The sequence below is a fragment of the Lissotriton helveticus genome, chromosome 2_1, assembly GCF_964261635.1.
Source record: "Lissotriton helveticus chromosome 2_1, aLisHel1.1, whole genome shotgun sequence".
NCBI lineage: Eukaryota > Metazoa > Chordata > Amphibia > Caudata > Salamandridae > Lissotriton > Lissotriton helveticus.
This window is the reverse complement of record NC_136059.1, coordinates 1,144,277,907-1,144,298,679: the sequence shown is the minus strand read 5'-3', so window position 1 is coordinate 1,144,298,679 and position 20,773 is coordinate 1,144,277,907. Positions and strand designations below refer to the sequence as shown.

Genomic DNA, 20,773 nt, shown 5'->3' with positions numbered 1-20,773 from the left:
ACCGGGTCTCTCAGGCCTTTATCTGGCTTAGGTATCATCACATTTAGGGCATCCCGCATAGAAGGAGGTATTACACTTTGACACCTGGCCTCCAAAAATGCCTCCAGGAGCCGGTAGACAAGCAAATCAGAGTAGCTTTGATAATACTCTACCGGGAGACCATCAGGATTAGGGCACTTAACACAGGCCATATCACGTATGGCTGCTGCCACTTCCTCCTCTCTTATCTACCCCTCTAGTCCCTCCATCTGGAGCTCCTTAAGACGGGGCACATTAAACCAATCCAGAAGGCTATCATTCCATTCAGTGTGTCCATAGAGTAGGTAGAGGAGTAAAACCTCCATTTCTTCTGCAATTTCTGGGCCTCTGGGTTTCTTGTAACATTGCTATAGGTACACCTAACCTCCATAGAAAGGCTTTCACTCTGTAGTGCTTGACAAAAGTGTTTAGTCCCCACATGTTCCAGGTGACCATACACATGCATCCTACCATAATATGCCATAGGATGTATGACATTACAACGCCTGCTTTTACCACGCATGCTTTTACATCGCAGTTTTTACAACGCATACCCTTACAACGCATAGCGCTTTGGGGTGCTGGATAGTGAATAGTTTAATTTACTATTCCAACTCCAGTCCCCGTGGATAGTAGGGAAGGTGTTGGATAGTAAATTAAATCTATTCCCTATCCTAGAGTGCCCCCCAGCTCAATGCGTTGTAATGGTTTGCGTTGTAAAAGTTGCGATGTAAAAGCACTGCGTGGTAAAAGTTGCGTTGTAAAGGATGTTTCCCTATGCCATATTATATCTAATGAATAATCCTACCTCTGGTCGTCCTGGACCATTTCACCAACCCTGCATCTCTGGAATCCAGGTCAACCATCCATCCATTGCACACCCACTATATGGGTTTTGTTCACCATTATGCTATGTAGATCCAAATCTAGAAAACATACCCAACCCCATCCTCCTCCCTGGGTAACTACTCACAGACAAGAACTGGGTCTCCCCCATAACAGACTCTCACCCCCTCTTCTAACATGTGAAACTAAATGTGCATGTTTCAAGTAGCGTGTAATAGAAACAGAGCTCTTCACCTCCTGGATAACTTACTGGCACATGCATCAAGGATGGCTTTTGCGATTCCTTAATTGCGATTAATCAGGAATCGCAATTAAGGAATTGTAAAAGCATATGCATGTAAGAATCGCTAAAAAAAATAGCAATTTCTACACATTCCTTAATTGCGACTCGTAAATTTCGAGTCACAATTAATTAATAGCATCCCATTCATTGCTATGGACCTACAACCCCATAGGAATGAATGGGAATTGCATATGCAATTTCCGAGTACTCACTAGGTACTCGCAAATTGCACATGCAATTGCAAGGGTGCAAAAAGGACACCCTGTTGTACCCCTGAAATTGTGATGTGCATCCATGTTGCGCACACACATGCCCCAAAGGCATGTGTGTTTGTAACCTGGGACTTTGAAAAATGCACTTTGTACATTTTTCAAAGAAATCGCATTTTACCATCACCTTTCATTTGATGGTAACTTGCAATTCTTAATTGCAAAATCGCAATTTTTCAAACTTTATTCCATTGCATTTAAGGAATCGCAAAGTGCGGTTCTATAAATGCAATCGCAATTAAAGTAATCGCAATTTTGCGATTACTTAAATTGAGATTTTTGCATTTGGGATGATGCATCCCAAATGCAAAAATACCCGTCGCAAAGGGGCAGATTCTGAGAATCTGCCCGTTTGCGACCGTTTTTTCCTTTGATGCATGTGGGCCTTAGTATAGTACCAAGGGAACTTGCAATGCTTAAGGTCAAACCAGCAAAAAATCAGCCCAAAGTACACTCTGACCTCTAACTCCCCTTCATTACAGTCATCTCACACACCCCTCAGTGGGAGGTCACTGCACTCCACACTCACTAACCACACAGCCTTTGCAGTTCGCCCTGCAACTCTCACAGCACAGTAAGAACAGAAAATAGGGAAGGAAGAAAGGAAAGAAAGGAAAATAGAAAAAAAGAGGGTGGTGGTCTGAGAGATCATCCATCGCCCTTCCACAAAGTGCCTCTCCGCACTCAATGGAGCACCATACTTATATCATTACAATAGTCTATTTTACTCCTCCGGAGTTGCAGTGTCCAAATCGTCCTTTGCAGCCGCAACAGTTAATTATTCACAGTCCGTGCTGACCCCCTGCGTCCACACACTGCCGACTCACAAGTGTAAGAAATTCTCACCATGCGATATCAGTGTTTATGTGCCAGCCAGTTCCAGCGTTTCTTCTACCATATTGGATCTGCTCCCACTGGAGGTTGCAGATGTGACCTCCTCCTCCACCCAGGCTCTAGCTTTCTCCCATTCCACACACTGGTATTCCAAGTCAAGATTGCCATCCTGCCTCTCCACCACATTAGTTTCTGAGTGTGTCTTCTTCTTCCTCCTGCCTCATCACCTCCCCGTTAATCCGTTCCTTCATTTTCTCTGGCACCAAGCAAGGATCCCTCCAGGGATGGGTATCAGAAGCCTGCCAACTTCCTGAATCTCCAGCCAGTTCCACACTTTCTCAGACTTTGAAAACAACAGAGTTCCCATCGCGCAGCACCTTCAATTTTGTGGGGTATAGGTACATGTTTTTAGTACTACGGCCTTCAGATTTTGTTTAATGCCCCAAAACATTTGTCGCACGTACTGGACTCATTGTGTATAATCTGGGCAGATCTGGATAGTGCGGTTTCTTTAAGGTGGGATTCCCCAACGGCCAGAGCGCTTGCAAGATAGCATCCCTATCCGTACATCTGAGTATCTTCGTGATCAATGTTCGCGGCAGTCACCCAATGGCCGAGGCGGCACCAGAGTCCTATGGGCGTTCTCAACTACAAAGACGGGTGAGAGGCCAGCCTCCGGCAGCGATGTTCTGACATACTATTCAAGAAAGAGCTGCAGCGCTCCTCCCTTTGTGCCGTCGGGAGAATCCCACGAAGCGCAGGTTGCAGCACTGGTAGCGTCTCTCAGCATCCTCAGCGTGCATTTCTAGCTTCTGCATTTGTGCAATGAAGCTGGCAACCATTGTTTTCAGTACCATCACCCACTTGTGCAGGTAATTTACTTGTTGTTTCATTGTCAAGGACGTCTCAGCAACGTTGTGTAGGTCTACCCGCTGCAAGTTCACATCCATGGAGATTGAATCAATCTTGGCTTGTAAATTAGCACTTGAGGCCTAAATGGCCACTAGGATCTGGCATATTGGTCAATTTTTGTCTGCTGGGCTCCTTGGGAACCCCGTCCTTGCCCATTATCAATCCACTGTGAAGCCTCCAGCCCTGTCCTCAGGCAGAGATTAGGTCAGAAGCACACACAGTCTCTCTGGGTTCCAGTGGTCGACTCCAATCCACTCAACAACATTACTGGAGCAGGAAGAGGACAGCTCCCCCCACATAAACACACAGGGATCTGGTGCACCCCAAACAGTGGGGGGGCCTCTACAATCACATGGATCAGGCAAGCCACAAGTCACTAAGGGTAACCATAGTCCCACACCTCAAGGACCCCATTCTGGCCTCATCACCAACTCAAACGTCCGGGCCATAGCCCGATGACATCAATGGGGACACTACAGGGGTCGAGGCTCCATCGGCAGGCAGCACCACATCAACCAGCGGGTGTCCCTGACCTGTAGGCTCCAGTTCAGACACTTTACCACTGTCCCACACCCCATGGCCTTAGGAGTCAGCCTCTCACTGTGTGTTACAGCCCTGCAGGCACCATCACCCACTCCTGTCTTCACACTCGCTGCTTGGTGTGGGACACACAGGCCCACAGCGTCCCAACCGCCTCTACAGTAACTGATCACAGGCCCTCCTGCCTTCTCAGTGTCTCCTCATGGTGCCCCCGCGTGCGGGGGAACCACAGGCCAGACAGAGGGGTGAGGGTGATGATGGGGGTGGCAGGGTCTTCCCCCGACCCCACCACTTTGCAGGGTATTTTCCTCTGCCAGCTATGTCCCACCACTCCTTCTGCAAAATGCTTACAGGGCAGTGCTGACAGGCACAGGCCTGGCGACTAGACTGGACGAAAAACGATGTCCTCTGCTGTGCCCACAGCCAGCTCCAAATTCAAGTTGCAGTTCCTGGGAGCAGGGGTGGGGGGGCGCCCCACCATCCACCGACCATCTCCCCAGCAGTCTGGGCTCCAGTTCCAGCGCCTCCAGGCTCACACTCAGGGCTCTCAGCACATCTCCATCTTAAGGCCCGTTGCCTCTCCAGGTGCAGCACGTATACACTGCTTGTGTGCAGCTGCCTCTGCACTTTTTTCCGACCCCTGTGGTTCCCGGGAGTGCGTCAGCACTGCCATCAAGCAGCGGTTCTCAAATGAAAGCAATGTGGTGCAGCATAGGAGCAGGATTATATATGTGGTGCATTTGGGCCGGGAGCTCCCTGCTAGTGCCGCCGGTTGGCCATCTTGCCTCCACCCTCCTTATGTTAAGTTAATTTTTAAATTGAAAAAAGTTTAATAAAATCTGTTCATGTGAAATAAAAATGTTTAGTTTTTAGATAATTGTTTTACAATTAAATACAAATCATTCATATATTTAACTTCCTAAATAATTTCATTTAATTTAATTAACAATATTTCGTTTGGGAATCTATTTTAAGTCCCTGTCTCAATTATATTTTGGGCACCCGGTATTATGGTATTTTTTTTTTTAACATTTCCGTCTATATTTATCCATATTTATTTTATGTCAACTTTATCTGTATTTATCCATATGTATCACGGGTTTTGTGAAAAAAATAAAGCTGAAACTGGTATATTTCCACATTTATTTAACCAATAAATATTCAGCCATGCTTGAGTGCTTGCCAGGTTTCAGTGATAGGAATACCCGTGGAAGATAAATTAGCAGAACATAAAGCAACGCACTTATATGAAAATATGCACATTTCAGTATCAGCCTTGTGCATATCTACTGCTGTGTAAGGCTTAGTTCTGAAATTCCTTTCTTTTTTAAACCCCTTACCTATGAATCCGCACTTTTATTGGCCTGGCAGTCATGCCAAAGTGTATTTCGAATCACTCAAAAAGCACCCAATTAGGGGGCATATTTATGAGTTCTGGCGCATCTCTGCAAATCAGCAGGGATGCGCCAGAACAAATGCGTCACGCAAAACTACCCTTGCGTCACAGTGGATGTGCCGCATTTACAATGCAGCGCGCCGTGGCGCAAGGGTAGGCAGATGCGTGACACATCTCATGACGTAAGGGCGGCGCATCGCTGGAGATCGCTGGAGTCGCGTCAGCAATGCTCGGGTGTGTCCTATACTTAACATGCTGCGTCAGTCCTTACGCCTGCTTCAAGCAGGCGTAAGGAATTGACGTAGCAGCGTCGCACAAGTGCCTGCCTGAAATCTTGTAGATTTCACGCAGGCACTTTTGCGAGGCTCACCTGCCCCGGAACGCCCACCCTGCGCCGGAACACCCACATGTGGCGCAGGGCTTTACAAAGTGACGCATCTGCCTAGATGCGTCACGTTGTAAATGGGTCGCAGGGATGCGCCACGTTTACGCTGCAGTTGCGTGATGCCTTGTAAATCTGCTTCTAGGTTTTTATCCACATTTAAAAAAAAATATAGACAAGAAAATCAATGGGTTTCGCTCTGTATTTATCTGTAAAAATCAGTAAAAATGGAAAACAGGGAGCCTAAATGATATTGTATGAGCTGGTGTTGCAGTATCAGTGGTTTGCCATGTGTGGTGCTGGACTTATTACTGCTCCTTTGTGTCAGTAGTAACTTCACAGAAAAAGAATTCCACGAGGGCTAAGGATGTCAATTAAACCTATGTTGAATAGATTTCACCTTAACAAGGAGTTTATGGAGAGGTGGTATTCCATCTTAAATAAATGCTCTTTGGATTTGATTTTGTTACTGGTTGAGGAATTGGCAAAAGCTATTCATGAGTTAGCGCATGAGATCGAAGAAATCAAACAAAATTTGGAGTCACGGATGGATAAGGCAGACTGGGATAAATCACAGGAAGACATCACTTCTAAATTAGAGAAATATTCAAAAGAGCTGCAGGAAGGCAAACTACGAAAGTTCAAACGAGACACTTTGGACTACAAGTTGAACGAGGTATATACATGGGCTGAGGTATATGCCCAACGGAGAACATATCAAAAGAAAAAAGTAGTTACAACATCTGAAGAGAGCCTAGTTTCTGATAGTGATCTAAATACAAATAGACCAACAGCACAAACTCAAATATTGGATCCACAAGCATCAACAATCACAACTGATTCATCAAAAACAGCAGGCACCAGTAAGTCTTTTTTAGCCCAGGGAGGAGACTCCAGTCAACCACCAGGGAAACAACCACCAAAAAAGCAATCAGTGCAAAAACAAGGAGAGGAGGGCGAAGGAGCTCGCACAAGGAGCATGAGATAAATCTGGTCTTAAACATTTCTAAAACCGAACTGACTAAAGACGAATTGAGGGTACTCAATAAAGGATTAGGGTTTGTACCTACGTATGATACCAACAAGCTTGAAATTGAAGTAGCTTTTTATAAATTTATGCGTGTTCTGAAATTAAGACATTTTTTTACCAACATTATGCCACCTCTAACTGATAAAGAAGAACCTGAATTTCTGGAATTCAAACCCAAATCAAAATTTCAAGCACCATCAACACACAAAATCCTGGAAGCTTTTGAAAAATCAGTAATCAACGATCTGGAAAGTTTGAATTTGAGGAAATCCAAAAGAAAGAATCTTTCTGTATATGACAGAACCATTTTAAAAGGACTTCAAGAAAACCAGAGTATTCTTATACAGAAAGCAGATAAAGGAGGTGCCATTATAGTGATGGACAGAACAATGTACAATCAAAAGGTGGACGAACATGTGGCTGACACCTCTATTTATTTTGAGTTGGAAAAAGATCCTATTGAAGATTTACAAGTGACCCTCAACGACATCTTGACCAATGCCCTTGAATTAGGGCATATTACTGCTAAGACCAAACAATATCTGACAGTGCAATTTCCGAGAAGACCACGCCTCTATATGCTCCCCAAGGTGCATAAAAATCTATACGATCCACCTATGCGTCCCATTGTGACTGGATGTGGGACAGTGTTTGAACCACTAGGTCAATACATTGACAAATTTCTCCAACAATTCGTCCAGAAATGGCCGTCTTATATCAAGGACACTAATGATTTTCTACTCACACTAAAAGAGATTCAACTAACATGCTCTACTTTGGTGTGCACTATCGACGTAAAGTCGTTGTACACCTCCATCCCCCATCAATCTGGTATGGAGGCAGTGGAGTGGGCTCTGCTACAACAACCATCAGTAAAGGCGGAAAGAGTTTTCATTTTGGAATTGTTACATTTCTGTTTATACCACAGTTATTTTGAATGGGCATCAAAGTTTTATTTCCAACAGAACGGAACGTCTATGGGATTTGCTGGGGCCCCGGCATATGCTAATACCTTTATGGCAAAATTTGAAGTGGACCATATATACACGAATGACTCTTGGAAGGAACATGCAATCTTATATCGCAGATTCATAGACGATATATTTGTATTATGGTCTGGAACAAAAGAAAGTCTAGAATACGAAATCGACAGATTGAATCATTGTGAAGAGAACATTGAGTTCACTCACGTCATCAGTGATAAGGAATTGCCATTTCTAGACGTTTTGATTAAGATTGAAGATACCCAGATTAAAACGAAAGTTTTCAGAAAAGACACAGATGTGAATAATTCCTTGTTATTTCAAAGTTTCCATCCTCAGAACCTGAAAAACAACCTACCGGTGTCACAATATATGCGAATTAAAAGGATATGTTCTCATGAGGAAGATCTAAAAGAGAATCTCATAGTTCAACACCAACGATACAAAGAACGAGGTTACCCTGATGACATTTTATCTACAGCTAAAAATAGGATCGATACATACAGCAGAGATAACTTATTAACTCAGGAGCCCAAAAAAACTATGGACAGGCATGTGTTTGTGTCAAAATTCTCTACCTCTTCACAAAGAATGAAATCAATCATCAATAAACATTGGGATCTTTTAAAGAATGAAGATGATTTCAATGGAATTTTTGGCAAAAAACCAATATTTGCATACACAAGGTCAAAGAACCTAAAAGAATTGTTGATGACTCCGACTAGAGAGACAGAAGTGTCCCACAAAGGAATGAAGAAATGCCAGAATTGTGTGCATTGTTCTAATGTGATCGTAGGTAACAAGTTGCATCATCCACAAACTGGGAAAGAAATTGCACTTCATTACAATGGAGATTGCAATTCCAATAACTTAATCTATTACATCAAATGTCCCTGCGGCAAAATTTACGTAGGGAAAACAGAGAGAAAGTTAAAAAAAAGAATAACAGAACACAAGAGTACTATAAGGAACAAAAATGTAAAAAGCAATTTGGCAAAACATTGGAATGACAATAACCACAGCATAGCTCAAATCAGGTACTCCATATTGGAAGCTGTTAAGACATACGAGGGGGTTGATCTCACCAGGTCCCTCCTCCAAAGAGAGATACATTGGATCAGGCTTTTGTCAACACAAGAACCCAAAGGGTTAAATGAGAAAGTAGATTTATCGTGTTTTATTTGAATCTTTTTGCCCGCTGAACCTGCATCAGCAAGATGCGTGCACTCATAAAGATGTATATTGTAAATATCTGGAAAATGTATGAGTAGGAGAAGTTACAAATCACTTCACTATTTTTCTTATCTATTCTTTTTTTTCACTACGTTCCTTTTCCATTACTTTTCTTTAAAACATGATTTTGGGGTATTGGATTTCACCTTGAGGCTGTTTCATGTTGTCGAGTAAGCCGTTTTTTACTTCTTCAAAATGGCGCCCGCAGTTTTTTGTGAGCAACAGAGTTCTGTTAGAGTCCTTTTTCAGTGTCTATTCGTAGTCGCCACGCTAAATATGTAGCGTGAGCAATGGTAGTTGAGTGTAGCTGGTCGGAGTTCCGAGTGGCAGCTAGAGAGCAAAGACGGAGAAGAGAGTTGGATTTTGGAATTTCAGTATACCGAGCTAAGGTAAGAGGCTGAGAGACAGAGTGCGCGACAGAATAATCTTGGTATGGAGGGTTGTGAACCCGGTAGTGAGAGAGGTGTTTACTGTTATTTTTCCAGAACCTACAAGAGCCTCCACTGAGTAGAACATTCCGCTTTGTGCCACTGAGAGTTTTTTGCGGTAAGCGAAGGGTGAACACTGTGAGAGTTCAGTTCCATTCAGGTACCATGAGTTTAAAACAGCTGCGAGGTGCAAACAATATGTCTTTTGTTTATTTCCGGTATAGATTGATTAATTCGGTGACAGTGACAACAGTAAGTTGGTTCTTTCAGAAACTTTTGGTGATTAGGTCGCATTTCACAGTGGTGTGGGTTATCTGTGGTCTTACTACTCTAACATGTCTTTTCGAGTGACATTTGGAAATAACTCCCTGTACATAATGATGTTTTGGTCTTCTGTGTTCATAAACACTGTTGGTAGTAATGTAAAATTACCATTCAGTTTACAGGCCCCTGAGGAAGAGCTCCAAGAGCTTGAAATGCATTGGGCGCTAAAGAAAAAGTCATCTACGCAAAAGAAATATGATTGTTTTGAATTTGTGAATTTTGGAAAAATCATGTATTGAATGAATAATACTTTGTCAGAGCAAATTTGTATAATGTTTTGAATTATTTTTGTTTACAAATATGATAAAACTTGAATCTTGAAATTTAAAGTCGAGTATTATATGTGTTAATAATTTAAGCGGAGTGTCGCAGTGACAACCGCGCACAGCTACAGTGCGCTGAGGTTAAGGGTCACAGACTCTTAAGATAGGTACTTCAGTTCAGGCACGTGCAGGACAAACGTGCCACCCCGGCAGCACGCTTGGAGCTAAAAATAATAATCTGAAAAATAAGTTCAAATTCATACTTTTTGAGAAAAGATTTCGAGTGCTCCTCCCATCCATTATTCAGTAGTAACTTCACACCCATAAATTTGGATACAACCTCTGTTTCAGAGGGTGAAGGCATGTAAATCTACACTTTTGAGTAAGTTTATGCTCAAATTTTGTGAATGCCCAAAATAGCTTATTTACTTAAAAGTAAAGTAGGTGTACTAGTAGTAAACGTACATGTGTAGCTAAATGTCCACTGAGTATTTACAAATGAGCCTGATAGCAACAAGGGGGTCAGTTAGAGGGTTAAATCAGCGAGCTAAGGTGGATGTTGTAGCTAGCTGTAATAAAAACTCATACTGACAAAAACATCAATTTGTGTAATAGATGACATACCTAATGCCATTGGGAGAGTTGCTATTTTCAGGAAACACCAACGTAAAATGCTTTGAAACTGAACATTGCAATTAAGAGATGAAAAATGTATGTGGTGTGGCACGAGTGTATCTGGCTAGAATATTTTAACATAAATGCCATTTTAAATGTTTCAGAATGGAGACAGACTTTAAGTCTAATGAGAATGAGCTATTACGAGAAATAGAAGAGAAAGATAAAGTAATTGATGAACTCACCAATAAACATGGTTCCCTTTCAGAAGTAAAAGATAACCTTGAACAGGTAGGAGATCTTTGTAAATTACTACAGTGTACTGGGTGACGGGAATGTATTTAGAATGTTGTAGTGTGCTGTTTTTGTGGTCTTTAGTATTTTTCATATCTTTCGCATTCTGCAATAATTAGAGATTAGGTCAGAAGCACACACAGTCTCTCTGGGTTCCAGTGGTCGACTCCAATCCACTCAACAACATTCAGATTGGTATATTACTGGAGCAGGAAGAGGACAGCTCCCCCCACATAAACACACAGGGATCTGCATTTTGCATTTCTTATGAGGATTGAGTGCAAACAAGGGGAACATGTTCAAAATCCATCCCCAAAATGTAGTGAACCACTGAGGTTAGATACCATCCTCTTCAAATTGAACAGCCTTAGTAAGAGCCCACACCCATAGAGGTTTATGCTTAAATGAGACCTTTATTATATACATAAAATAGCTACAAATGCAACAACGTGCCACTATTGATTACCTTCTCTGGATTATCCTCCTACACTAGACAAAATTGAAAGTGTGAAATGGCATTTCTTTTTACCTTCCAAATACTTTGACTCCATCTGACAGACAACCCATTTAGGTAAAGGGCTTTTCTAAGGAAAAGGATGCAATAGACAAAAAGTGTAGCCATGATATGAGCACTCTGCTTCTGATTATTAACCCATAGAGTATGACATTGAGATGGGAGCTCTGAAATACAGACAGGATAAACCATTTGTTTGGTTATGCCCAAAGGTATTTTATGCAGTGTTTTAATACTTCTGCATCTTCCTCATGAGCAGTAATTGCCACTACTATAAGGACTGACAACAATCCTTGCCATATTTCGCCAAAATGTCTGAGGTGTTTCTTAAATTTGGTATTGCAATCTATGTGTCTTACATATTGAAGACATTTGTTGTCATAGCAGATTAGCGACTGCATACAAGAAAAAGAGTCTTGAAGACTCATTCTCTGTAAGCCATGCCCGGACTTATGGAAATGATTCAGCCATCTTCCACCTACAGCCATTTGCATAAAGGACAATTAAGTGATTTGCCCTGAATCACAGGAGGTTTTTAACGTCGTTACCTAGACTCGAACCCAGATCCCCAGGTCCGAGGTCGAGCGCCCAAGCCGTTAGGCCAACTCCTCTCCCCTGGTAGTAACTATCCAAGGCACACAGTTGTAATGTAGCAAATGTGTCAGACATCTGGGAAATTTAAAGATCGTTCAATTCAAAACAGTCACGGTTGAAGTATTAGTCATGCATAAATGTGACATTGCATGGAAATGGAGGTGGTCTGGCTACCCTAAATGTGTGTGCCAATCCAAAGCCATGTCTGGCCATTCCTTTTTCAAGGGTGAACTAGTAGGTGCCCCATTAAGCCCAGGTCTAAATGAAAACCAGTATCATAAATATTAACATCATTCTTTTGCAGATAGTACTCATTCAGTTGTAGTAGATAAAACATTACATTAAATAAGGTATACATGGCTATTTTGGAAGACATTACGTAACATAAGAGACCTTGGGATGACACATTTTAATTAGCGTATGCACTTATGTGTGCTGATGAAAGGTTCATTTATTAAGTCAGCTGTGCAGAGGAGGAGGAGAAGGAAGTACTTTGGAAGAAGCACTTCAGCAAGCTTTAAACGGAGGAGGTCCTGAAACTCAAGCCCACAGCTCTCTGAAGCCCCCAAAAGCATAATCTAGGAGGGAACAAATCAACAAAGGTCGACTCCCAGGTCAGCAGTGACCTGGGCAGTCTAGCACAAAGCCCTCCGCCATCTTAGGTTGCAACATGTGTGGAATCCAAAATGGAAATGCACTTTGAACAAAAGCGCACACAATCCCCAGACTCGGCCCTTACATACACATTTTGTATACACAGCTGCATGGACATGAAAGATCCCAATTAACAGAGACTGTTCGAACCTTTACATGGGGAGGCTAACAGGCACCTCTCCTTGAAATATGCAGGGGTAAAGGCATGCCCCTTTACTATCAGTTAAGTTGCAAGCACTGCCAGATCTACAAAGCTCAAAGAAAGAGGGCATGGGCCACTTTCAGACAGAGGGGTTGCAGATTGTGTGCCCTCATGACTTGAGTGCACAGCTCTGGGGTTTTAATCCAGTAAACAGGTATAAACCTCAGTGTCATTGCCTTAAACCATTCACTGGGAATGGTGTAAGGAAAAATGCTGAAAGGTTCTGTACAAAAAAGCACATAGAACAGCACACCCCACTCTCCAGAGACTTAGAGAGGACATGTCAACCTAAAGAGAGTAATTGCACCTCAGTAGTCAAGGAGTACTCCTCACTCGGTAGGAAATTCTTTAAGTACATTTTTGTACTGTTTTGTACTCTTTTTGCACTCTTAATTACTCTTAAGTATTCTGTAACAGATTTCCATCCTGTTGTGAGTGAGGGTCCCACAACAGGATAAGGTGGATGAATATTTTTGCTCTTATACCCCTGTTCTACATATCATACCAAGCGACTGGGGGAGGGGGCTTTGGGACATCCAAATGGATTAGGGTAATTCTAAGCTTTTCCAGTGAGGTAGATTTACCGAAGATTCACCTTGTCCCCCTACACTGATTTGGCCTTGAATGCCTTCCGCAGATGGTGGGAAGGTGAATTGAAGTTATATGTGGAGCCTACTTCTTCCCTCATCAGTAGCAGAAAAAGGCCAAATGTCAAATGTTCCTACACATACCCCCATAAGATGAGGCCACCATGACAGATTACCAGAGAAAAAGGAAGGCGCTACCAACACATATCGAAATTCTTCCTATCCACCAAACTAATCACAGAGGAATATATGTGCCAAGACACACTTTGCCCGACAACCTTCTCATTAAAACCACCCAAGATAGGGAGGAGTCTTTTCTAGAAATTCAGTGTACAAGGCAGCAGCTAGGTGGGAATCGGGTAGGAAGACAGGAGATACCAACAACTCCCTGATGGCAGACCCTTTCTCTCTTCTCTCCTTACAAGCAAAAGAGAAGGCGTTGCATGAGGAATGACTCTCAACATCCCATTGGCTTTTAGAAGAGGAAGAGGCAGGAATATTGGAGGCAGGAAGACAAGACAGACCAACAGATGCCTAATGACACACCTTTTTGTGTCTTTATTGCAATGGGGACCTTGCGAGACTACCTCTAAAAGGACCTTTCTTAGACAGAAGGTACTCCCATTCTCAAGCCACAAACCCGAATCCTCAGAACTCCTGAAAAGACCATACATGTCTCCAGCAACAAGGAAAAGCACTGTTGAGAGTTTGACAAAATATCTCTATAAGCCCAATATTTTACATTTGAACTCAATAAACCATGGATATGAAGTGAAAAACTGAAGAGAATTTTCTTTATAGTATTAGTGAGTGAAAACCATTGAAACCTACTCTTATATTAGCATTTCACAGTATTTACACCTCCTTGACCAATGTGCATCAAACTTAGAGGAAACAGCATCCAAAAATCAAGCCTCCTTTGGTGCAGATTGCTCAAACAGGTGTAAATGTATAAGACGGGTCCGACAAATTGTCAGTTTTCTGATTTCCATTCATGCTCCCATAGCGAATTTTGGTTGGTTCTGGCCCCCCAATTAATGTAGATCTCTCCCCAACCTGCCCAAAAAGCCAGGGGGGGATGTATGTCAGTACAACGCGATCTTTTAGATCGCGGTACATGACAACGCTGCCATTACAACGCAAGTCGTTACAACGACTTGCGTTGTAGGGCGTGGATTGTGGAATATTATAATTTTATATTAAAACACCAGTCCACGTAACAGTAGGGAAGGTGTTGGAATATAAAATTGCAATATTCCTTATACAACAGCGCCATCCAGCGCAAGTCGTATTAATGACTTGCGTTGTAATGGCATCGTTGTAAAGGCAACACGGTGTTTTCACCGCATTGTAAACGATGTTCCCCTGTCAGGCCTGGGTATTTAAAATGTACTGGGCGGGTAAAAGCAACAGAGAGGTATTTGTTTCACTCGTACATACCTTGCCTTTAGCTAATATGAACAATGTATAGACGTAGCTATAGGTGTGGGTGGAGGTGTAGCAAGGTTGCCATGGACCTGAATGCAAGCAAGTAAAATGGGCCTCCCATGTCGACAGCCCAAGTCTCATAACGTACCGCAAGTGAGTGGGTTTTTGGTTTCATGACTGGAAGTGGTTTTCTTTGTCCTCGTTATCACTTTGTTTAAGTTGTTGTAAGGACAATTTGTAAGACATGGTTGATTTTAACATGCGTTGGGCCTGTTCAGATTGTACACTTTATGTTATATAAACATCCCTGCAGCATGTGCTTTATCAAACAAAGCTGCAATACTGAAAACGTAACTGGGCGACCCATGGGTAACCCGAGTTCACTGAAGATGTTCAACGTCTTGAGCCATCCACTTTACAAGGGAAGGTAAAGTGCATATTTTTTGTGGAGGGAGCTCAACTAAATGATGAACTTAAGGTATATTTATACAACACAAAGAGGTCTGAAAGCTGTGTAGAGTTGAAGGGCTTCATTTTATTCCATTACTTGCAATTATTTATATAAGTGCTTCAGGTATCAGGAATTGTGAGCGCTCTGTGGAAGTCTCGAAAGTGTGGGAGCTGTGCCTGTTGCAGGTCAGAACTGGACTTCTGTATACATTATAGTAAAGGAGGATCAGTGCAGAGTGCAGGCTGTTTTAGAGGTGCATCCTAAGGGCACCATTACAGTAGATGCACCTTTGTGTGCAGCATAGCTCATGACAGCAATGCATGGTGAAATCTCTGAGAATGCCGAAGTACTGGAATAAGAGCAATGTGCAGGCCAACATAAAGAGCATTACGAGAGATACACCAGCTTTACAATAACTGTTTTTGGGAGCTCTAGCCCACCCGCTTTAGCGACAAACTCAGGAAGATGAGAAAAGAGCTTTGATTCTGCCCTGGAGATGTTAATCTACCTCATCTGTATGCCAAGACACATTAGACTTCAAAATCATAAGCTCTAGCTGCTTTTCTGGTGTCCTTCTGTGTCCAGCGAGGAGTGGCTTGGTGCGCTGCTTCCCAGCTGAGTTTCTTATTAGAGTAGGCGGTGGTTCTAATGTGAGAAGCACACCCTTCATTTGAGGCCTCCAGTATTGGCTGGATACTCATCGGTATTCTTCATTACTCCAATTCTCCTTCACTCGTCCCAGTAGTTCCATAATTGAGTAATGTTGCAGCATTAAGGCCACCTTCTACCCTTTCCTACATCTTTCTTCTCTTTCTAAAACTCTCGAAGGAGTTTACCAATAAAGCCCTTTTCCCACTTTCCCACTTCCTTTTATGTACAAAGCCCTTCTGAAAGAAAATCGGCTGAGAAATAATTTGGGGTCGGAGGGAGGATTGTAAGTACTGGGACGAGTGATCAAGAAGCGAGGTATTGAATATTACTGGTAAGTAATCCAGCCATTATCTCCTCTTCTCCTCACTCTTTCCATTCCTTATGTAATTGAGGTGTGACCAAGCTAATTCACCTCATCAGCCAATAAAAACACCACATGTGTGAAACCAACATAGACAGAAAAAATTGTTCAATTATTTATCCATTCTTCTATTGAAAAACTGAAACAAACATAAGTGCTGTAAGGCTGACAACTGAATCAATCAATCAATCAATAAATAAATAAATAAATAGTCCTGAATTATAACCAAAAGACATAGCACTCTTTATACCAGAAAGACCAAAGTCCCATTCAGGCTGCAAAGCTATATCAAACCTATAATGTACAATCAAGATCGATGGAGAAACCAAAGTTTCCACCTTGCATATGTCGCCCAAAAAAACCTTGGCCTACTTGGCCCAAGAAGTGGCAATGCATCCGGTAAAATGAGCCTGAATAGAATAGGGGGAGTACCTGGCGTTTCCCTCACAGGCAATACATATTACCATTTGGATCCATCTTGTTAAGGTAGAGGAAAATGGCTCCCTCCTCTTCTTACCAACCCAAAATTAACAAAAATACTGTCCAATTTTCTATATTCAGCAGATCTTCTATGGCAAATTGCCACTGCCTGTACTACATCTAAGGGATGATGTGAATCAGGATCATCAAGAACTGGGGAATTCAGGACTGGGAGAACTGTTTCCTGTTCCCTGTGAAATCTAGGATTGATCTTGAGCACAAATCTGTAATCTAGGGCTAACACAATTCTGTCCTTGAACATGTTTAAATACAAGTGTTGACAGACCAAAACCCCAGTCTCCCCTTTACATGTAGCTGTTGTGACAGCAACAAGAAAAAGTACCTTTAGGGTAAGGAGTTTCTCTGATATAGTCTAAGTTTCAAACGGAGAGGCCTGAGGAAATGAAAGAAGCAAAGGAAGGCCCAATGAGGAAAAGGATTCTTGACTTTAGGGCGTAACAAAGAAAACCTTTTAAAGAGCTTTGGAATTAAAGGTACAATAGTAGAGCCTCAGGAGCTAAAGCTGCAGTTGGTGAGATGGATCTTGCAGAGCACTAAGAAGTAAAAGATGACCATTGATAGTTATAAGAGCTATTAGTAGAATGATGTCTAGTCTGCTGAAGGAAGTGGGGCACAAGAATAGAAATACCCTTCTAGAGGAGCCCCTCCCTTTCAACCTCCAAAGAAATAGGATTAGAAGAGAGCAAGATTGTACTCACAGTGGTGGGTGGCTCAGAGGAAATGGACATTCAGGAAGAATTCTTGGTGCATCACTAGCTGACAAAGTAATGGAAACCAAGGTCTTCTTATCCTATACCGAACCACTAATGCCATTTCCACTGGTTCCCTCTATAATCTTGCAAGGATCCCTGGAACCAAGGAAATCAGTGGAAAAGCATAAAGCAGCTTGATTGGCCACGGACTGGATAAAGTGAGGATCTGGAATCTGGGATGAAACTTCATAGGAGTAACCCCGTGCAATGATACAATGATACAAAGGACCCTGCTGTCCAATAGGATGTCTGTTTACATCTGTGGAAAATAAATAAGGCAGATCACAACAGGACTCTCCAACTGTGCAAATTAGTCACTAAACTTTATTTTGTCGCTCTTTACCTCCTGACTGCTATAAAGGGGCATTAGAGTGGGCACCCTTGACTGAAATCTTTATCTATTTTGGTTAAAATTAGTTCTTCTTTTTCTGTATCCGAATTATCTTCTTTTCTTACCCTAAGATGATTTATGCTTTGAGCAAAAGGTTGAGTGTGCTTCTGGGACTTAAAAGATTGTCGAAACACCTCTTCTAGCTCCTCTCTGCAGAAACGATATCCAGTAGAGGGCATTCTCAGTAAGCAACTCTTCTGGGCAGCTTCAGCCTTTCAATTCTGCAACTGTAAATGACATCTACCAACTATCGCACCAGCAGGACCCATTGCTGATTCCCTTAAATTATCAAACACTAGATCTGATAGCCTGGACTTCCATCCTCCTGAATGATTGTGAGATACTTTTTCCCTGCGTATACTAGAGGTAAGTACCTTATAGTCTTTAACTAGCGACTGAGATGTATAGACGCCAAGATCGCAGACTGCAGGGCAAAACTAAGGTCCACATGAGAACGCTTCAGAGCAACCTCAACCTTCTTATCACTGCATAAGGCAAACTCACATCCTCTGACAGCAGGGAAAGCGTTCCAGTCAGATTTGAGAAAATAGGATCAATAGTTAGGTTCTGCAGAAGGTCAGTGTCTACCATGGCTAAAGTATGTAGTCTATCCTTGAATCTCGGTGCCAAAACGCTATCAGGATCTCTCCACTCTCTTTTCAGCGGAGTCATGGCTGTTGGTATGATGGGGACTCTAGGTAGAAGCAGTCTGTGAAATTGCCAAAAACCCGTCACTGCTAGTACCAGGCTGTTCATACTCCATAGGCAGATTAAGGTTAGAGGATAAATAAGTAACAATTGGCTTTATATTGTCTCTCTGAATATATTTCCTGCTTAGCGTAGGAGACCATGCAGACAACCCAACTTTGTCTTTTTCATAATCTGAAGACTCCCAAGATGAGACAAAGGAAGGGGAGGAGATCATAAACCTGCACTTGCCAGATGAAGAGGATGGACTAGAAACAGGAGAAGCCACTGCCTTGTGATGATTATAAGCATCAGACAAGGACTTCACTAATCATTGGAGGACCACCTCTGAAAGCGCCTGGAGGCCTTGCTCTGGTTCTTGATGAAACCTGGTTGTGTAGGTATTTATCACCAGGAGATAAAGGAGAAAGGTGACAAGCGTTATGCAAATGCTTCCCCATGGCTGTAAAGACTCAGGAGCATCAAACACAAACCTTGACTACTAGATCCCACCATACGTAGTGCAAGCGGCCTAACAGAGGGTGTACAGGAAGAATGCGTGCCAGAAAACTGCTTTTGAAAAGCAAAATGTATAGGGTAAACGTAACCCGAGAGTTACATAAAGTAAAATCACATGTGGGTGAACATATTTCCTTATTTATTGCCTGAAGAGGCTCTAATTATCCCCTCTATTGCTTCCTTCCTCTCGCCCTTTTGTTTTTCATCAGGAAGCAACCAATCTGAGAAGTGCATACAATCCGCTCTGTAGCCTCCAGCAACCTCAGGAATCATAGAGAGAGCTTGGCCATTGCTTACTTTTCTGATTGATTCCTCTAGCAGACCTGCTAAGAGCCCTTCCTGTTGCTAGTGCAGAGATTGCTGAGTTATTGTTGAGTTATAGCGCCATGTACCAGTGGTCGTCTGATTGAAAAAGTATAGCATCCTGATTGCATGGATGTAGCACAGTAAATTCCATGACTGTTCCGTGATTCGTCTGCAGGTACATATTCTTGTACTAAATGGGGGGCTTTATGGTGCACAGATATATCACTATGTACTACATGCAAGTTAACTGACTGAAAATATAGCTCCTATACTATATAAAACCGACCTGTCTGAACAAGCTTAGCTGTCTGTACTAAGAGTACATCTACTGACAGATATAGCGTACTGTACTGCATGAGTGACCTTAATGCACACATGTAGCGGCCTGTGCTTTTGGAGTGAAAGGATTGGAAGTATAGCACCCTATCCCGTAAAGATGACTATAGTGCACACTTAGTGCCTTGGGCTTTAGTGTGGTTATCCCATGTGCTGAGTAGCATGTTTCCATAATGCATTGCATTGCATTTTTTCATATTGGGATTCTTAACCCTAGCGAAGTGCCTGAGATGCATGATCAAAGTGTTACTTATTTGTTAGCTCTGGTGTGCCAAATCATGCTGAAAAAATGCACATTTCCTGACGTGACCCTCTAAACATTAACCGACTCGATACATTTGAATTGAAACTTTTGGCTCTGCCCTTCTGCGCCAGAGGAACATCACCACAGCCCTGATAACTAGCCCGCTGCAAGCGCAGAGGGTTCTCCTACTTTCTATGGGTTTCCAGTGAGTTTAAACCCCTTGTGCACAGACAGGTACTCTGGCATGCATTGCACTTACTTGCTGCGGTGTTCTGCTTTCCACTCACTTTAATTCACTTTGCGGGCTATTGGCCTCAGAGCATGTGGCTGCACTGCAGACACTGCTGCCTGCAGCCCTCTCTGTGCACTGTGAGTGGGGGGTGTGGTGGTTGAAGGGATTATGGAGAGGTAAAGGATGGGGTATATAGGAATAGAAAGATGAAATGAGAACAAGGTTTACAGGCCTGTTTACATAAATGGAGTGATTGAAAACACGAGCGCTCGTGTTAAGTTCTCAAAACAAACAAAAAAAAGTAGGTCCAAAAACACTTCCTAAAATGGGAGGAGTGGCTGGATAGTAATAATTGGTCCCTGCTCTCAGGGAGGCCCTAACATAGGAGGAGGCATGACAAATGCCGGCCATGGTCAAATGGGGGGGGACATTTAGGAAAGTGACAATGGAGACAGCAAATGGGAAGCCCATGGTTGGGCTGAGACCCACACAGTATATACAACATGTCTCTTTTGTGATGGTGCATGCGCTGTCTAGAGCGGAGAACTAAAAATAATGGTCAATGCATCACGCATTTTCCTGTGGGACACTGTACTCACCAGAGAAGGAAAGCGTCTGAGCAGTCTGCCTAGAAAGCCCAAACAGGAAGGGTACAAGTAAAAAAAAACAGAAAGGGGGAAAGTGGGAGAACAGCTTTACTGGTAAACTACTTC

At 42.6% G+C, this 20,773-nt stretch overlaps 1 protein-coding gene across 2 annotated transcripts in view; it reads left to right on the top strand.

Annotated features, from left to right (window-relative positions):
* The window catches only part of CCDC171 (coiled-coil domain containing 171), a 2,807,212-nt gene that overhangs the window by 773,713 nt on the left and 2,012,726 nt on the right, over positions 1-20,773 (top strand). For both annotated transcript variants that reach the window (XM_078675985.1, XM_078675986.1), the window contains one exon: positions 10,521-10,647. In XM_078675985.1, coding sequence (XP_078532111.1) covers positions 10,521-10,647 — 127 coding nt within the window. The remainder of the gene's footprint in view (positions 1-10,520; positions 10,648-20,773) is intronic.